Here is an 18,972-nt window from a genome sequence, read left to right as displayed (position 1 = left end):
AAGAAAGCAAATATTGCAAGAAAGGCAGAGAAAACCACCAGGGGTTTTCAGAAAAGGAAAAAACTATTTTAGCTGAGGATATAATGTGCAGAGTCACAGCAAAGGTCTTTTGATTACAAAGAATGGAACACCTTTCTATCTGCTCTAGAATTAATCCCAATATCAAAATCTGTACCGAGTGTGCTTGCATTTACTAAAAGACACTATGTACATCTAAATTAGGATTCTACACATTATGATGTCACTTTTGTAAACACCTCCAGAGGGAGCCCTAACGATATCCTGTGTGGTTTCTTAACTAATCTTCAGGAAAGAGTCTCCCAAGATTAGTGATTCAGGTATAAATCCTTCCACATTGGGGACTTTTGAGTAGAATAAGAAATTACTATCCCTCCACAGGTAAGTCTGACAATTCTGAAAATCAAGAACTTATAGGAAATTTGTGTGATTTCTTATTTCCTCTTTTGAACATAAAATGAAGTTGGTAGTGGCCATAAGAATTGCTATGGTAAGTCAAAACCATAGACAGATGGGCCTCAGACTCCCTGATGAAGACAACAGGTGACTGGTGATGTTCGAGGAGGTCAGGCAGGCTCTGAAAACACCCTGGCCTTAATTACAGATCCATTATTCATGATGCAGCTGAGACTCAGAGTAGGCTTACAAGCTGAGCTTTAGTCAAATCTTGGAATTCCAAAACATTCCTTTCTCAATTAACTTGTTTATCTTCTCTTGGGCCTTAGAATTTGGCACAAGAAAATATATTCTTCTGTGTCTTTAATTACTTGGTCCAATTTTTACTAAGAGAAGAGTGTCAAGAGAATTGGATAAAAATGAGGGTAAGTTTAACGGTGAGAAGGAAAAAAAAAGTGAACCCTTTTTACCGTCATTTCTAGGGGATTTTCTTAGGTTTCTTCAATTTAGTTTTGCACTGGGATATGATGGCCATGCTGTGTCCACGTTGGCCAGGTGCAGCGGCACACGCCTGTAACATCGACACTTTGGGAGAATGAAGTGGGTGGATCACCTGCGGTCAGAGTTTGACACCAGCCTGGCCAACATAGTGAAACCCTGTCTCTCCTAAAAATACAAAGAATTGGCAGGTTGTGGTAGCAGGTGCCTGTAATCACCGCTACTTAGAAGGCTGAGGCTGGAGAATCACTTGAACCCGGGAGGTGGAGGTTGCAGTGAGCCAAGATGGTGCCACTGCATTTCAGCCTGGGCAAGAAGAGAGAAACTGTGTCAAAAACAACAACAACAACAACAAAAAACCCAAAAAACAAAAAACAAAAACAAAACAACAAAACAGGTTTGCATTGTTTTGCACAAAGGGAATACATTTTCTCTATTGTGTTTCTGTTCTTTGCCAAGACTGTTATAGATTTATGGAGCTCAGCTGAAGTGCCCCACTTGGCAGAATTTCTCAGAAAATACTCTGCATGGCCCGAAGCTATGTTTTTTCTTCCTATATTGTACACAGAGATTTGACTCTTCCCTGCTCTAAGGATAGTTTGGTTTCTTTCTGATAGTTCTATTATTTAAAGTAAAATTATTTTATATATTTAATGGTTATTCTCCTTATTCTTCCCATTTTCTTATTCATCTTGCTGCTGATGTGAAAGAACACCACTGAATGAAAAGTGAAAACTGTTGACACTTTCAACAATATGAGTTGTATCCCTCTGGTGTTGGCCCATGTTATTGTGGGTTATGGTATGTGATGCGTGACTGAAAAATTCTTAGACATCATTCACCACAAACCATCTGCAATGGCATTTTAAAAAGTCTGAACATGTTAGTGGGAATTATAACATAGTCCTTTATTTCCACTCCCCACGTTAGCTCATAACCTGGAACATAACTCTACCAAGCTCTACTTTCACAACTGGTGATATAGAGGATACGCTTTTCCCCCTATGTGTCCCATAAATCAAACCCTGGGCTCTATGTAATAAATAATTGGATGGCATAACCCTCGATAATTTCATCTTTTGCCTTCTGTTTCTTGGGTGTGAGAAGACTTGAGATAGGATCATGAAGGCTTTCAGAAAGATTTTCTTTTTTAAGCTTTGTAGAACCAACAGAATACTATAAGGGCTAACATCAGAGGCTGGAACACTTTATTCCAAACCAATGGAGGAAAGTTTTATGTGCATTGATGATAGCAAGTTCTATATTTGGGGCCTGGAAAAAGACTTTGTGTGAGAATATCTCAGAATCTACTGTAAGGGGAAAGTGTAAGCTATCAGGGGTAAAACCATGTTAAAAAAATCTTGTTTAATACAAACAGGTCATTTTGATTGCCTAGTTCAGTGCTTTCAATGTTGTCTATGCATTAAAATAGCATAAAAGCTTGTTAAAAATACCATATCAATTAGGTGCAGCAAACCACCATGGCACATGTTTATCTATGTAACAAACTTGCACATTCTGCACATTTATCCCGGAACTTAAAATAATTTCGTGTGTGTGTGTGTGTGTGTGTGTGTGTGTGTGTGTGTGCACCCCACCTGAGTTGGCCTAGAACCTAGGTATCAGTGTTTTTAAAAACTCCAACTTGATTCTCATATGAAACCAGGGCTGATCACCACTGAACTCAATGTTAGATTTGTGAATATGTGATACATAAATGAAGAAATATAGTTTTTCTTCAAAAGGTATAAATATTCTATATTCTCTCATACTTGCAATATTTTCTATCATAATTAAAGACAACTCATTTTTGCAGCCCTGACTCAACTCCCACCTAATTTCCAACAGTGCAAACTGAAAGTTTTAACTTAATATGCTAAGTCTTAGCTCAGGCACCATTATCACTAACTTTGTTACTAAAATCAACCCCTAATGATCTCTCTACCTCTAATTGCACTCCCTTCCATACGTTCTTCACATGGTAGCTGGAATTTTTTGTAGTAACTTGGGCTCTACCGATCACATCTAAAAGGTAAGAGATCTGCACACCATGAAATGTCAGCTGATGTGAGTCGGCAAAGTAACCTCATTAATTCATCCACCAATGGTTACTGTGTATCTATTATGATTCAGGCATTTGTCCAGGTTCTGAGGATATGGCAGAAATGATGTTCCTGTCCTCATGTAGCCAACATTTTGGAGGGAACAGAGAATGCATATTTAAGTAAACAATTTCAGAAGTGATAATTAATATGAGGAAAAATAAATCATGATTCATGATTAAAAAGGTATTTGGAATAGAATGAAATGATGAAATGAATCACTCAAAATCTGGGAAGGAATATTCTAGGCAGAGGGAGCTGAAGTGGCTGTGTGCTCAGCATGATCAAGGAACAGCTACAAAGGTCAAGGTAGAAGGAGAAGAAGGTCTGAAGGGAAAGTGGAAAGAGAAGAATTTGGAGACACAGTGGGAAGACATCACACAGGTCCTGGTGTGTCCTGGTGAGAAGTTTAGATTTTAGCTCACATGTGATGAAAAATCTTGAACTGTTTTACCAAGTTAGTAAAAGGCTGTGATTTATGTTTATAAAATACAGCTGTCTGGTGTTAGAGAACAATTAATTTCAAAAATGGAAGAAAGAACTATTGTCATAGATTAAGCAAGAGATAATTTTATCTGAGACTGACTGTTAGCAGAGGATATCCTGAAAACTGGTTTTAAAATTTATTATGTATTATTTGGAAGGTAGACCTGAGAAGACTTCCTGATGGGTCAGATACAAGATGGTAAGTCAATGGTGTAGGACAAGTTGAAATATAAATATAAACTAAATTGGGATATTACAAGATAAAATGTGATTTATGAAATGAAAGTGGATATCAAGTGGAGAAACAATCCAAATTATCTATTAGTTGTTGCTTTGAACAAAAAAAGTTAGGATGGACAGAACACCAAGGGACCAGGGGATGCCCATTGTTAATGGAGAGTGAGAAATGAGGAAGAAACTGAATCTGAATGTATATACAATAGACTCAGGAAATATGAAGTATACATTTTAGAGTTTACATAATCTAAGTTTTCATCCACATTCTTTGGCTTGTTAGTATCTAAACTTGCCAATACCACATGTTCTTACTCATAAGTGGGAGCTAAACAGCAAGAACACATTGACACATATAGGGGAACAACAGATATCATGGCCTACTTCAGAATGGAGGGTGGGAGGAGGGAGAGGAGGAAAAAAATACCTATCAGGTGCTATGCTTATTAGCTAGGTGATGAAATAATCTGTACCCCAAGCCTCAGTGGCACCCACTTTGTCTATATAACAAACCTGCATATGTACCCCTAAACCTAAAATTAAAAAAGGAAAAAATTAACATCACAATTTTTTTTTTGTTTTTGAGATGAAATCTTGCTCTGTCACCCAGGCTGTAGTGCAGTAGCATGATCTTGGCTCACTACAACCTCTGCCTCTTGGATTCAAGTGATCCCACCTCAGCCTGTCAAGTAGTTAGGATTACAGGAACCCACCATTATGCCCGGCTAATTTTTGTATTTTTATAGAGATGGGGTTTTACCATGTTAGTCAGGTTGATCTTGAACTCCTGACCTCAGGTGATCCACCTGCCTCAGCCTCCCAAAGTGCTGTAATGGCAAGAGCCACCAAACCCGGCACATCATATTTATTTTACATAGGAATAATTTTATCCTTCAATGTAAGGATAATATTAATCACAACCCTAAAGAAGTGGTAAGATAATACCAGTAAACTGTTTAGAGGTAAAACTGCACAAATAATGAGAACTTTTGTGTGTCTCACATACAACAGGCATTGGGGAGAGAGTTATCCCTATATTATTCTAAAATCATCTCAACAAAAATGTAAGATAATAGTTCTGTATTCTACAGATGAGTACTTTGAGACTCAGAAGTACATTGCTTGTTCAAGGTGACATAGTAAAAATGGCATAGCAAAGGTATAATTCCAGACCTATCTGACTTCAGTAATGACTTCTACTTACAGTCATTCTGCTAATGATTTATACTCTGAGTATCTGACATCTAAACACAATCATGAGATGCATGGGACATGCATTGGTATGATCATCTATCCTGACAGATGGTGCTTTTTAGAACAGTTGTTCAACCAGAAAGAAAGAGAATCACTGAAATTTTATATAGTGTAAACCAATATTTTTCTAAAATGCATGATTGTCAATGTGTAAATAAAAGAGGACAGAACCAATGTGAAAGTGAGAGATAAGATTATATTATGATCAAGAATTTTGGTCTATTTTATTTAAAAAAATTTCCTCTCATCCCTGCTCCTTAACTGCTTCTACATCTGAGCTGTGTATAGAATTTTACTTATTATTCCTTTCATAATTACCTGGAGAGTCCTTTAGGGACATGATCCCAGTGTTCCTATGTTTAAGAGACTATTATAAATAGTGAGAAGTTATCATTTGCTACTCTCTATGCTGAAGGTAGGTCTGAAAGTTCTTCACTTTTTTCAATAGAGATTGATGCAGTCAAATCTTTTAATTTCACTCTCTGTCTTAAAGAGGAACCTAATACATTATTCACAGTCTTATTATCAGAGTATTTTCTTCTATGAAATTATATTACTGTGAACTTTTTATACTTCTATCCCTGGTTTATTCAAAACTTTGTAAGAATGAGCTTATTATAATGCAGATTTGCAAAGCTCTTTATTTCATATTTTGTCTTCTCATTCTCCTTTACAAATAAAAACTATTAACTTTCATAATATTGTTTAAATATATATGTGAACTGAGTTAGGGATACAGGGTCAGAGGACATGATTGGTCCAATAATTTATATCTCCACTGTTTTTCTTGAGGGATAATTCCTAAAATATTAATAGAAATGAAATTTGGTTTTCTATTTATAAATTACAATTTCAATCTTCTTGATTTTTTTGATAGATGATACACATTTAGGTATTAAATTTATTTTCTCCCAGAAATCATTGTCATCTGATCCAGGGATGATGAAATCACCTAAACTTGGAGAAGTAGAGAGTTGCAATGATCTACTATCTTAGTGGTCCAGGCTGCTCTGAATAACCAAAACTCTTAAAAGTCTATTAAATGTGAACTATTAAAGAGATAACTTCCTCCCATTATGGAGGATGAGCAAACTGAATTTTAAATGAAACGTAATGGTAGAAGAGGCTATCAAAGAGGCAGCAATAGAATATTATTAAACATACAACACTGAAGTAATTTTTTTTTTTGCATCCCATTCCTGCTAATTAGTAGAATTCTAACCCAGAAAGACTTTCTTAATGTCTCAGTGTTTAGCTTCCTCATTTGTAAAACAGGCATACAAATAAAACCTGTTTTGTAGAATGTTTGCATGCCAGAGTTTTCTTGGACATTCAATAGCAGTTAGCTATTCTTAAACATATTACAAGGCTGGAACTGTTGCCTCCAGAAAAATATTTTTTAGAGAGTTTAAATAATTCTGGATTATTGTATTATGTGAAGTGAATCTAGATATCAGGGCATGCAGAAATCATACGGAGAAGTATTTCTGAATTTCTGTTAAATGTAACTACTAAGCAAGACAGTCTCAAGAGTTTCAAGGTAAACAAAACACACTATTAGGTTGGTGCAAAAGTAATTGTGTTTTTGCCATTGAGAGTAATGGCAAAACCCACAATAACTTTTGCACCAATCTAAATATTAAAGCGCAAATGATTTTATGTAAAATAAGAAAAATACTTCACACAGTGACTGAAACAAAATGAAGTAGTGTTAGTTTACGTCTCTTAGACGCCATGATGCTTTATTTCATATATTTTATGCTTAACACAGTAATAACACTAACGTAAGTCAAATTCTACTAATGAGAGGAAATCAGTGGAGATCAGAAATTTTTACATAGGAAAATCTCTGACTGCAGCATCTGCAGCTCTTTACCTATTTTGACATTTATGGTGAGCCAAAAAGGTGAAACCACAATCATGGACATCTAAGGAAAAAAGGGAACTTAGATCAGAACTAAAACTACAATGTCTGTTGTGTTATGTATTCAGTTCTTTTTACATATAGTGTATTTAAACCCTGTATTATACATTTTTCAAAGTATACATTGTTTTTAAATTACTTGAATTAAAATAAGGGTAAATGCAACTCAAAGTTTCCAGAATAAAACAAATCCATTTACCTTCTTTTAAAAAAAAATATTCTCCATAGGCGACACAGACTTGGTCTATACTAAGGCAATGCCTAATTTCACAGATGTGACAGAATTTATTCTCCTGGGGCTGACCTGTCGTCAAGAGCTACAGGTTCTCTTCTTCGTGGTGTTCTTAGCAGTTTACATGCTCAGTCTTTTGGGAAATATTGGTATGATCATTTTGATAAGCATCAGTCCTCAGCTTCAGAGCCCCATGTACTTTTTCCTGAGTCATCTGTCTTTTGTGGACGTGTGCTTCTCCTCCAATGTTACCCCTAAAATGCTGGAAAACTTACTATCAGAGACAAAAACCATTTCGTATGTGGGGTGCTTGGTGCAGTGCTACTTTTTCATTGCCCTTGTCCACGTGGAGGTCTATATCCTGGCTGTGATGGCCTTTGACAGGTACATGGCCATCTGCAACCCTCTACTTTATGGCAGTAAAATGTCCAGGACTGTGTGTGTTCGACTCATCTCTGTGCCTTATGTCTATGGATTCTCTGTCAGCCTAATATGCACACTATGGACTTATGGGTTGTACTTCTGCGGAATCTTTGAAATCAATCACTTCTATTGTGCAGATCCCCCTCTCATCAAGATTGCCTGTGGCGGAGTGCACATCAAAGAAATGACAATGATTGTTATAGCTGGAATTAACTTCACGTATTCCCTCTCAGTGGTCCTCATCTCCTACACTCTCATTGTAGTAGCTGTGCTACGCATGCGATCTGCCGATGGCAGGAGGAAGGCGTTCTCCACCTGTGGGTCCCACCTGATGGCTGTTTCTCTGTTTTACGGGACTCTCATCTTCATGTATCTCAGGAGACCCACTGAGGAATCTGTAGAGCAGGGGAAAATGGTGGCTGTGTTTTACACCACAGTAATTCCCATGTTGAATCCCATGATCTACAGTCTGAGAAACAAGGACGTGAAAGAAGCAGTCAGCAGAGCAATCACCAAGACATTCGTGGGGCAATAAAACTGCCATGGGTATTGTTGTCCCTATTATAAATAGGACCCTATTATAAATGGTCACATGTAAAAGTCATAGCTCAGACAGCGCTATGTAAAGGTAACTCTTTCATACACTAAGAGGTTCAACGTAACAGTGATGCTTTACCTTATGTATGGACTCCAAAGGCTAAGCATATTTTCTCCTACATGTGCGCCCATATTATAAAAGATTACATGGTGTTCATTCACGATATACTTAAAATGGGGCTGAGTGTAGTCACTGGAGGAACTGACAAGTAAGTGTAGATATATACATGTTAAGTTGGAAGTACACTTGTTAGTGTTGGATGTTATTTCCCAGATTATTTTATACATCTACATGCTTCTCAAACTAGATTTCATGTGAAATATATAAACTCCTAGAAAAAAGTAAACACTTCATTTATTTTTCATGACCATAGAATACTGATGAACAGTTTACCTAAAAAGTGTTTAAAATTTTGAAAATGCAATTATACTTAGAATTTTAAACTAGTAACTTAATATAATCCTGTTTGTCATCATTTTGCAAAATTTGATAGTTAATCATGTTTTGTTTCAATGACTTGTATTCTTACCCTAACTTTGCTTCTTCATGGTTACTCATTCACACATTTTCTGACGTTTATCGGGTGAACTCTCTCTGACAAAAGATTTTCCTGCCCTTACCAGAATGAAAAGATGACCCAATATCAATTTTCTGACACAAACTGAGCTTTGGCAATACTATGTTATCTCATTAAATCATTGGTTGCTAATATGATTCGAAACTTTTCTTTGCTTCCAGCTCCTTTTCACTAACATTTAATTCTTTGACTCTGTATATAGCAACTTAAATCGAGCTTTTAGTGTCTAGAGTTGATGAAACAGACAAGAAGCACCATTCAAATAAATGCTGCTGAACTGGGCATGTATTCAGATGTGACCAACAGAGTTCTAAATTGTGTCCCATTTGGGCCTGGTTAAAAATCTTCAAAGCCTCACTGTCTAGATTGGTGCTTCCATAGCTTACTTGTTCTACATTATATTCTTGCTACAGATAACAGTGGAAATTTGTTTACCCAGGTGACTTTTGCTAAGCTAATTTCATAAAGGTAAGTAAATGTAAGATAAAGGTGGTTGCTGATGAGTTAGTCTATTTAAGATGTGATAATCCAACTATAAGGGTGCACAATTCAACTAATATGTACAAGTTGACTCTGAGAAACAAAATACAGTTGCAGTAATGCTTCTAGGAAGATGGACTAGTTCAAACACAAAAAGCATTGTTGTTCATGCAAATTTACCATGGTTCACTTCCCTAGTAACTAAGAATAGAACGGAGTAAAGGTAGCTGGGATACATACTCTCAGAAATTTACATTCTGACAGCAAAGTATGAAAATTTGTTTCTAAACCACCCAAAATTGCTTCTAAAAAGTCAGGATAAGGTACAAAATGTAGGGCTACTCAAGCAACAACTGTTTTTACAGAAATAGGCTTCACAATCTGACATTCTAAGACCATGTTTTTTTGTGATCCTTATGGCAGAGTTATTCCTTATTCTCCACTATTTCATTTTTCTTTTAGATATAAAAATCTGGCTATCCGACTGTATGTCAGAGTTGTAATCTCTCCTTATCCTGATATACATTTTTGGGGACTTTTTTTTTAACAACTTAAACAGCATAAATTTATTATTTTGGAGTTACCATCGGTTATAAGTTCAGGTGAAGATTAAATGGGCCTGCTGCTCAGGGTCTCCCCAGACAGAAATCAATTTCTTGGTAAGGTCTGTTGTTCCATCTGAGACTCTGGATCCTCTTTCCAGTTAATAACTGTGTTTCTGAATTTAGTTTCTTGCAGTTATAGGACTGATGTTTTCTTTTTTAAAAAATTTCAATTTTTATTATATTTATTATATTATATTATATTATATTATATTATATTATATTATATTATATGATGCTGAAGTTTGAGATACAAATGATCTCATCACCCAGGTAGTGAGCATAGTACACAACAGTTAGTATTCCAGTCCTTGCCCCACTCTTTTCACACCACTATAATAGTCTCCAGTGTCTATTGTTGCCATTTTTATGTCCACCAGTACCCAATGTTTAGCTCCCACTCGTAAGTAAGAATATGCGGTATTTGGTTTTCTGTTCCAGCATCCATTTACCTAGGATTATGTCCTCCAGCTGCATTCATGTTACTGAAAAGGACATGATTTCATTCTTTTTTAAGGCTGTGTAGTATTCCACGGTGCATATGTACCACATTTTCTTGGTGATAGTGTATATTTACCACATCCAGAAAAACGATTTGACCACTGACCTTAACTAATCATTCTTTATGTAACACTAAACTAACTCTCCTAAAGAATAAATAGAGGCTGAGCATGGTGGCTCACACCTGTAAGCCCAGAACTTTGGGAGGCCAAGGCAGGAGGATCATGAGGTCAGGAGTTTAAGACCAGCCTGACCAACATGGCAAAACCCCATCTCTACCAAACATACAAAAAAAAAAAATAGCTGGGCATAGTGGCACATGCCTGTAATCCCAGCTATTTGGAAGGCTAAGGCAGGAGAACTGCTGATCCCAGGAGGCAGAGGTTGCAGTGAGCTGAGATCAGGCCACTGCACTCCAGCATGGGCAACAGACCAAGGCTCTGTCTAACAAGCAAAAATAAAAAGGAGAATAAATAGAAAATGCATTCACCTTTGGAAAAAAAGAGGTAACAAAAATGGTTCAAATTTACCTGCTAACTTACCACAAGTGATAAAATATCAAATGCTTTCAAAACATATTTTGAAATGTATTAATAAGGAACTAATTTGGCATATCAAGAGTTTCCCCCAAATGGCAAATAAATGTTTGTATTGCCAAAAAATATAACTTTTAACTTTGAAGTAATCCCAAAACAGCCTTGTGTACCTTAGATATGAAAAGTCTATAGAAGTTTAACAATTATCAACCAAAGACACAGTAACACTATAATTGAATCTAAATTAGCAATTTGTTTATGTATGCAAAAGGTTTTAAAATGTTGCCCATGATTTATGTGTGTGTATGCAAAAATGAGTTCATTGCATTTGTGGTTTCTTTTGAGGTAAATAAAATTTAAAAATGGACACATAAAAATCCTTTTTTACCCTTCTACCAACAGAGCACAAATGTTTCTTTTTCTTCACAATCTTGCCAGAATCTGGTGTTTTTTGCATTTTTGATAATAACCATTCTTACAGGTGTGAGATGGTATCACATTGGGCTTTTGATTCACATTTTTTAAATTATCAGTGATATTGAGCTTTTTCATATGATTCTTAACCATTGTGGAAGACAGTGTGATGATTCCTCAAAGACCTCAAAACAGAAATATCCAGCAATGGAATACAAATTGTTCTACTATAAAGACACATGCACATGTACATTCATTGCAGCACTACTCACAATGGCAAACACATGTAGTTAACCTAAAAGCCCACCAGTGATAGGCTGCATAAAGAAAATCTACATATACACCATGGATTACTATGCATCCATAAGAAAAAAATGAGATCTTGTCTTTTTCAAGAACATAGATGGAGTGGGAGACCATTGCCTTTAGCAAATTAATGCAGGAACAGAAAACCAAATACTTTATGCTCTCACTTGCACGTATGAGCTAAATGATGAGAGCACATAGACGTTCTCATCATACAGGTGTACCAAATATTCCACATGTAATTTATTCTGTGGAATTTTGAGAGCCATGCTTTTACACGACACTATCTTCCACTAATTTTCCTACTCTTCAGAGTGAAGACACTGGCTGGGGCAAACCACAGTCTGGTGACTGGCAGTCTTAGAATTGAAACACAGCAGTTACTGTGATCTGTGAAAGAGAGACCCTTACCATGCTGTGTTTCTTAAGAAACACCAAAAAGTTAAAAAGCATGAAATACACAAGTATTGCTATGTTCCAAGCAGCAGTCTCTGAATAGACGCAACACCATGGAGTAAAAAAGCATTAAACAATAAAAAATCTCATAAGCATTAGTGAGACCGCTATTTTATATCATTGTATTGGAAAACGAAATTAAATATTTTGAGTTTTTGTTCTGCCCCAAATTTGTTTTTAAATGGGCAAATAAATACGACCTAAATTCATGCAACTGCACTTTTGAATCAGAAAATGTCTTTTCATTTCAAATTTGAGCACTTCCATTAGTACACATATGAAATTTGGAACACATCACCATTTCAATTAATTAACTTATTCATATTTAATTAATCTCCATACATCAACAGAAATGATTCATTCTACCTTATATTTTCTCAATTTGCGTCACATTTATTTTTCTTTTCAACCTACAGAGTATCTTTTCTTAATGTTCTTAGGTACTAGAAATTAACCTTTCTCCAAACAAATAATAGAAGTCAAAATTAATTCAAATTTGATTTTATTTTGTCTGACATGATCTGCTGATCACTTTTGTCATGGCCTCTTTCACATCCTTGTTCCTCAGACAGTGTACTGTAGATCATGGGATTCAACATGGGGATCACTGTGGTATAGAACACAGCCACCATCTTCCCCTGCTTCACAGACTCCTCCGTGAGACGTCTGAGATACATGAAGATCAGAGTACCATAAAATATGATGACAGCTGTCAGATGGGACCCACATGTGGAAAAGGCCTTCCTCCTTCCTTCTGCTGAGTGCATTTGCAGAATGGCAATGAGAATGAATAAATAAGAGATCATAACTACAGTCAGAGAATATGTGACGTTAATGCCGCCAATTATGAGCATTGTATATTCTTTCACAAAGTTCCCAGCACAGGCCATTTTGATGAGAGGTGGATCTGCACAGTAGAAGTGGTTGATCTCAATTTTTCCACAAAAGTACAAGCCATAAGTCCATAATGTTGCTGCCAGACTCTTCAGAAAACCATATATGTAAGGGAAAGAAATCAGTCGAATACAGACAACCCTTGACATTTTGCTGCAATAAAGCAGAGGATTCCCAATTGCCATGTATCTATCAAAGGCCATCGCGGCAAGAATAAAAATTTCCACATGGACAAGAGCAATGAAGAAGAAACACTGTACTAAACAGCCGGCATAAGAAATCTTTTTTTTTTTCTTAATCTGATAACAGGTTTTCCAACATTTTAGGGGTGACATTGGAAGAAAACCACACATCCACAAATGACAAATGACTGAGAAAAAAGTACACTGGGCTGTTAAGCTGAGGACTGACCTTGATTAACATGATCATGCCAATATTGCCCACCATGGTGATAATGTAGACCACAAGAAAAACGACGAAGAAGAGAACTTGCCATTCCCAATGGCTGGTTAGCCCCAAAAGAATGAACTCTGTCACGTAGGTGAAATTGAGCATTTTCCAATTCTAAGTCAATAGGAGTTACGAATCTTTGTGATAACTAAAATAAAATAAAAGAAAAATTAGCAATTTTTTAATTTATTATTTTATATCTTTATTTATGCTTCCTTTATACAATATCTGTGATTATGCTTTGCATTATTTTCACAAACCTTTTCTCAGCTCCTGTTACATAATAGGCTTTATGGTGAAAAATGTAGACAATCCCTATTATATAAAAATTATACAAAATTTAGTGACTGAAATATGCTGGTATTAAGTATTGCAAGCAGTCACATTTGTAAGATTACTTCTTAAATATCCCTCATTTCCAATGATGGCATATTTTGAGTTTCATATTTTTAAGATAATAATAGGGAGTGATAGTTCTTTTTGTAATAGAAGTAAAAAAGTGTGCTTTTAAAACCTAATCTCTTTTGCATTATAAGACTATTTTCAATAATTAGAGAAGAAAATCATATGATTAATCAGCCTAAAATATTATAAAATATTTTTATTCTAATCTCATGTTTGCATTCTTTTCAAGCGAAGAACAGAAAACTGATTACACTAGCCATCAAAGTCAAGTTAAAGAGTGAATTACTTGTTCACATTCATGCTACTAGATACCATATACTGCTATGTTCTAGAGATTAAAAGATAAATAAAATGTACACACTAATGTCAGTATTTATGAAAGTACTAATGTAAATAAATGCTTTCTAAAACTTGGACGTATTCTTACAGAGTTTTAATGGGAACAGAAATTTAGAAAGTCATTTATTTTCTTTGGGAATTCAGTGGAATTCTAGGAAGGTTTCTTGGATAGTTTGCAAATTTATTTTCAAAGACAGAATGTATAACATGAAAATTTTTCTCAAAATTGTTGCTCAAATTATATTTTAAGTATATTAGAAACAGAATTAGTACTTTGCATGATGTTAATAAATACAGGTTGACATGATGTTAGCAGATATAATGGAGAATAATTCACAAGTGTTCCTCCAACAAATGGGACATCTTTGTGCCTTGCCAAATTTCCTAGTAATTCAGAATCTACCTAATAAATTATTTACTACACACATCATTCATTTAACTTAAAAATTTACATGCACACACACACTTACATGTCTGCATATATATATATACATATGTATATATGCACACACCTGTATGTATATACACATACATATAGCTTATATATATTTAATATAGATATGAGAGAAATTCCATTAATTAGGCATTTTGTCAATGAACATTCATATTCTGTAGAACAAAAAGTGCAAGTCAATCTAATAAGAATCTTGAGATAGCCTTTCAGCAGGACAGTATATTTGTTGGAGATTGAATTGTTTCATACCTTCTCATGGCTATATATTATGTCTAGAGCAAATGATTATTCCCAAGACCTTTCTTGTAATCTACAGTATTAAGCTATGTTCAACCACAATTTTTGGAAAATAAATCTCATTGCATAGTGAAAATAAGTGCACACTTATTCAACAGTGGAAATCCAAAACTTTTCAAACACCAAACTTGGAAAAAACATTTTTCTATGCATAGAGGAGGAAATTACTAACTGAAATAGATTACATTCTACATGGCTTCAGAGGTTTGGTTTAATTAATAAAAATTTGAGGCATTAATTAGTGGTAAATTTTAAAAAATGAATAATAAATTTCTAAAAACTATAAACTGCCTTAGAATATATTTATGTATGGCTGAAAAAATTTTCTTACAGTGTTGTTAAATTAATATCTGAGATCCTTATATTCATATGTAAACAGAGATTACAGACACGTCAACAGATAATTCCAGATTTCTGATTCAACATTTTATGCCTGCAGCTGCCTAAAATACTTCTCTGTATGTAATTTTCAAAGACTGACAATAGAGGGATTCTTATTTGGAAAGTCTTATCTCATTCTGTAGCACCAGGGATGATTCAGTATAAACACGAATGTAGATGTAGCTTTGTCAGTACTTCCCACAAATTAAATATAGAGCCTTGAGTGATGATTATCCAGATGATAAATAGCAATAATAAAATTACCAGAAACTAGGGGTTAGATATGATCCTACGGGGTGCAAAGTCTATGAAGAAATAAAGAAATGGGGAACTCAAGAATATTTAGAGGATTTCCTCACCATGTAAATTCAAGAATACACAAGTAAACTTTGCTTATTGAATCACTATTTCAAATTAAATTACCAATAAATATGGATTCTTTTTTAGACCCAGTATGAAGCAATATTAAGTATCCTAGTAAGGCCGGGCATGGTAACTCATGCCTCTAATCATAGCATTTTGGGAGGCCAAGGCAGGTATTTGGCCTGAGGTTCAGAGTTATAGTCCAGCCTGGCCAAGATGGAAACACTGTCTCTACTAAAAATACAAAAATTAGCTAAGTGTGGTTGTGTGCCTGTGATCCCAGCTACTTGGGAGGCTAAGACAGGAGAATTACTTGAACCCAGGAGTTGGAGGTTGCAGTGAGCCCAGATTGCTCCACTATACTTCAGCCTGGGCAACAGAGCAAGACTCCATCTCGAAAAGAATAAGAACAAAAATGTATCCCAGTTAAAGAGTTCTGTTTCTATTGTCAGACCTTGGTTGGATCCTGTGTCTATGACTTATTTTATAAAATTGGACATGTTTTACTCTTAATTTTTGCTTTATTTTTACTTTTTCTGTTCCCCAAAGTGACTTAAAATAATAATAATATCCATTTCATTGAGCATTTGTGACTATGAAAAGAGATACTACATATTAACACATAAAAATATAAAAAATTATCAGATGTACTCCATTAAGCATTTGTAATTAATTATATAATCTTATTAAAAAATGTCTCTTTCATATGTGTCTCTCTCATACATCTACACACATAATAGATAAAATCATGAATGCATTCCTATAAATCATAAAGAAATAAAGTCTACAATGCAAGCTCCATCTGACAGTTCCTGATGGATGCATTTTTCACCAACCTGAGAATGAAGAGAAATATCTACAATAAGGATGCAGTGTTGAAAAGTGCATGCTGTATATGGGAACGGTAAACACCTTCAACCTGACAAAAGAGAAACTGGGATAAATGCAAAGGAGAAGCCTCCCTTACATGCTTGCCTTAGAAAGCAAGAAGCAATTAAGAATTTTTCCTTAGAAATGACCCTGTGGGAAGTATGTCTCTAGGGAAAAAGCCATCCGTTGAGTGTGTGGGCTTTTTTTGCTAGAGTTTTCTAAAATTTTATATTCCCCCAAACTCCAGTTATTTTGAATGGGTACTAGAATCAAATAAAATTTGGGAGGGGATTTGTATCATATTAAACTTGTTTATGGGGTTACCCAAACTGCATATATAAATTTCATGCTCTGTCCTTCACATTCTCTGCCATTTGGGTTTTCCTGGGAAGATGGGTCAAACATTATTTCCTATAATTAAGATCATAGCATATCAAAGCAGAAAAAACTATTTTCTTCAATTCTCTCATTTTATAAATAAGGAAACAAGTAGTAGTAATGATAATAATAGCAATAATAATGAATTTTTAAAGTAACATATACCAGATACTAATTTAATTATTGTAACTCAACTCTGTGGCAATTATTATCACTCATTTTATAGACAAGAAACTGAGTCTTTCAGAGGTTCAGTGACTTGATCAATGTCATACTTCGGATGAATCAGGAACTAGATTCCTGATTCCAGAATTTGTATCATTAACGATCTCATCCTTTGGTTCAACAAGTAACCATTACGAGGAATGAGACCGAATTTATTATTTCCTAATCCTAAAAGACTCTCATGTTCATTACCACACACATGATGCATTGTGTCATGGTCTTTATGGCCTTAAGGAAACATAAATATATTTTTTGTATAGCCAAAACATTGTGGATTGTTTCAGTGCTATATACAGTTGATCACTTTACTTGGGTGTCTGACAATTTTATCCCATAGCTCAAAGGTGTTCCCTCTTCTGCCTTCCCACTGAGCTACATTAACACCAGCCATGTTTACCTTCCTACAATGTCAATTATCATTTATTAAGTAGTGGAGAAAATGGCTGGTTTCTCCTCACATCCATTTTTCCTTCTCCATGGTAATACAGTTTTTATTAAAGGGCCATTGACTGTATTGCCCCAGCCCTGCCCCAGTATTTATAATGGTATTTAGCCCATGGTACGTGTTCACCAAATATTTGTTAACTAAAGAAAATGGTTAAAGTGGTTGAGTTTTCAATCAATGAGTACGTAGATAGAAGAGGTACACATCTAAGTACACTTAAGTACTTCTCAGGATAATGTTGGATATTTCAGACATAAAATGAAGTTGTAGGGTAACATGGAAGAACCTTGGTTAAGACTGTGCAAATTAGAGTGCTGAGTGCATCTAGAGAGAACGATTGTGCTACCTATTGCCAGGAGTTTACGATCCACACAAGTCACGGGCCTCAAATAACAAAGGGTAACCTGCAGATCTCTGAACACAGACTGCTTTTCAGTTGCAAATTAACTACTTTTTGCCTATACTAATATTGTGTTAGGTTTAATTTTTAAGGTCAGTCTCTACAAGACACTAAATAGCCTCATGTGATTTTTCTGGGTTTTATGTCGTAAATGAGCTTATCGGTTATTGTGAAATGCTGTGAGAGCCACTTATTTAGCACAGAGAAATCCAAATAAGACTCATTCCACATGCAAAGAAAGTAAGTTTTTCTTCTTCTAGTCCGAATTAAAGTCCTCTCCAGAACAGAAAGAAGGTAACTTAACTCAAGAAATGCTTACTTGAATCATGCAAGTGTTGTCTTCTCTTAAACACATCCTGGAGGCTCCCATGTAAAATTAATAATCTTTACTCCTGTATTTTGACAGCCACTAGCCCATATTGCTCATATAGTAGCTATCACATTTTATTGCAGTTCATTTTAAGTGCATTTTAAATTACACATTTCCCTAAATATTTCCCTAAATTGTATAAAACCTAAATTGTATCTGCATCCTGACCACCTCGGGCACATGTTCTCAGGTCCTTCTGAGGGCTGTGTCATGGGCCACAGTCATTCATATTTGACTCAGAATAAATTGCTTCAATTATTTTACAAACTGACTCTTTTTGCCTTCCTGACAGAATTACTTCTTAATTGTCATGCCTCTTAATACCATCACAATGGAAATTAAATTTCAACATGAAATTTGGAGTCAACATTCAAATCATGGCACATAGCCCAGTGAATATGGAGGCAGAGATTGTTATTACGCTGCCACAAACCAAGAAACACCTGGAGTTATCAGAAGCCAAAAGAAGAAACAAAGGATTCTCCTCTTGAGATCAGAAAGGAGGATAGCCTCTTAGAAATCTTTATTAGGGGTTTCTAGCCTCTAGATCTGCACAAGAACACATTGTTGTTGTCTTAAGCCATTCAGTGTATGGTACTTTGCTGTGGCAGCTAAAGAAAATTAATACTTTACTCTTCAGTTTGAAATTGTCATTTATATGAGA

At 35.3% G+C, this 18,972-nt stretch overlaps 2 protein-coding genes across 2 annotated transcripts; one reads left to right on the top strand and one right to left on the bottom strand.

Moving 5' to 3' along the window:
* The first annotated feature begins 7,169 nt into the window (after window positions 1-7,169).
* On the top strand, window positions 7,170-8,102 carry LOC101041567 (olfactory receptor 5M9). The gene has a single exon (XM_003920098.3). It carries the CDS (start codon window positions 7,170-7,172, stop codon window positions 8,100-8,102), a length of 933 nt encoding a protein of 310 aa, XP_003920147.3.
* Window positions 8,103-12,539: 4,437 nt separating this feature from the next.
* On the bottom strand, window positions 12,540-13,486 carry LOC101041265 (olfactory receptor 5M3-like). The gene is given in 3 exon segments (XM_010334578.3): window positions 12,540-12,611; window positions 12,613-13,227; window positions 13,229-13,486. Coding segments are annotated over 3 exon segments (945 nt in total).
* Window positions 13,487-18,972: the final 5,486 nt, after the last annotated feature.

Source organism: Saimiri boliviensis, chromosome 6, assembly GCF_048565385.1.
Source record: "Saimiri boliviensis isolate mSaiBol1 chromosome 6, mSaiBol1.pri, whole genome shotgun sequence".
NCBI lineage: Eukaryota > Metazoa > Chordata > Mammalia > Primates > Cebidae > Saimiri > Saimiri boliviensis.
Note: the sequence above shows the minus strand (reverse complement) of the source record. Positions and strands in the feature narration are given on the sequence as shown.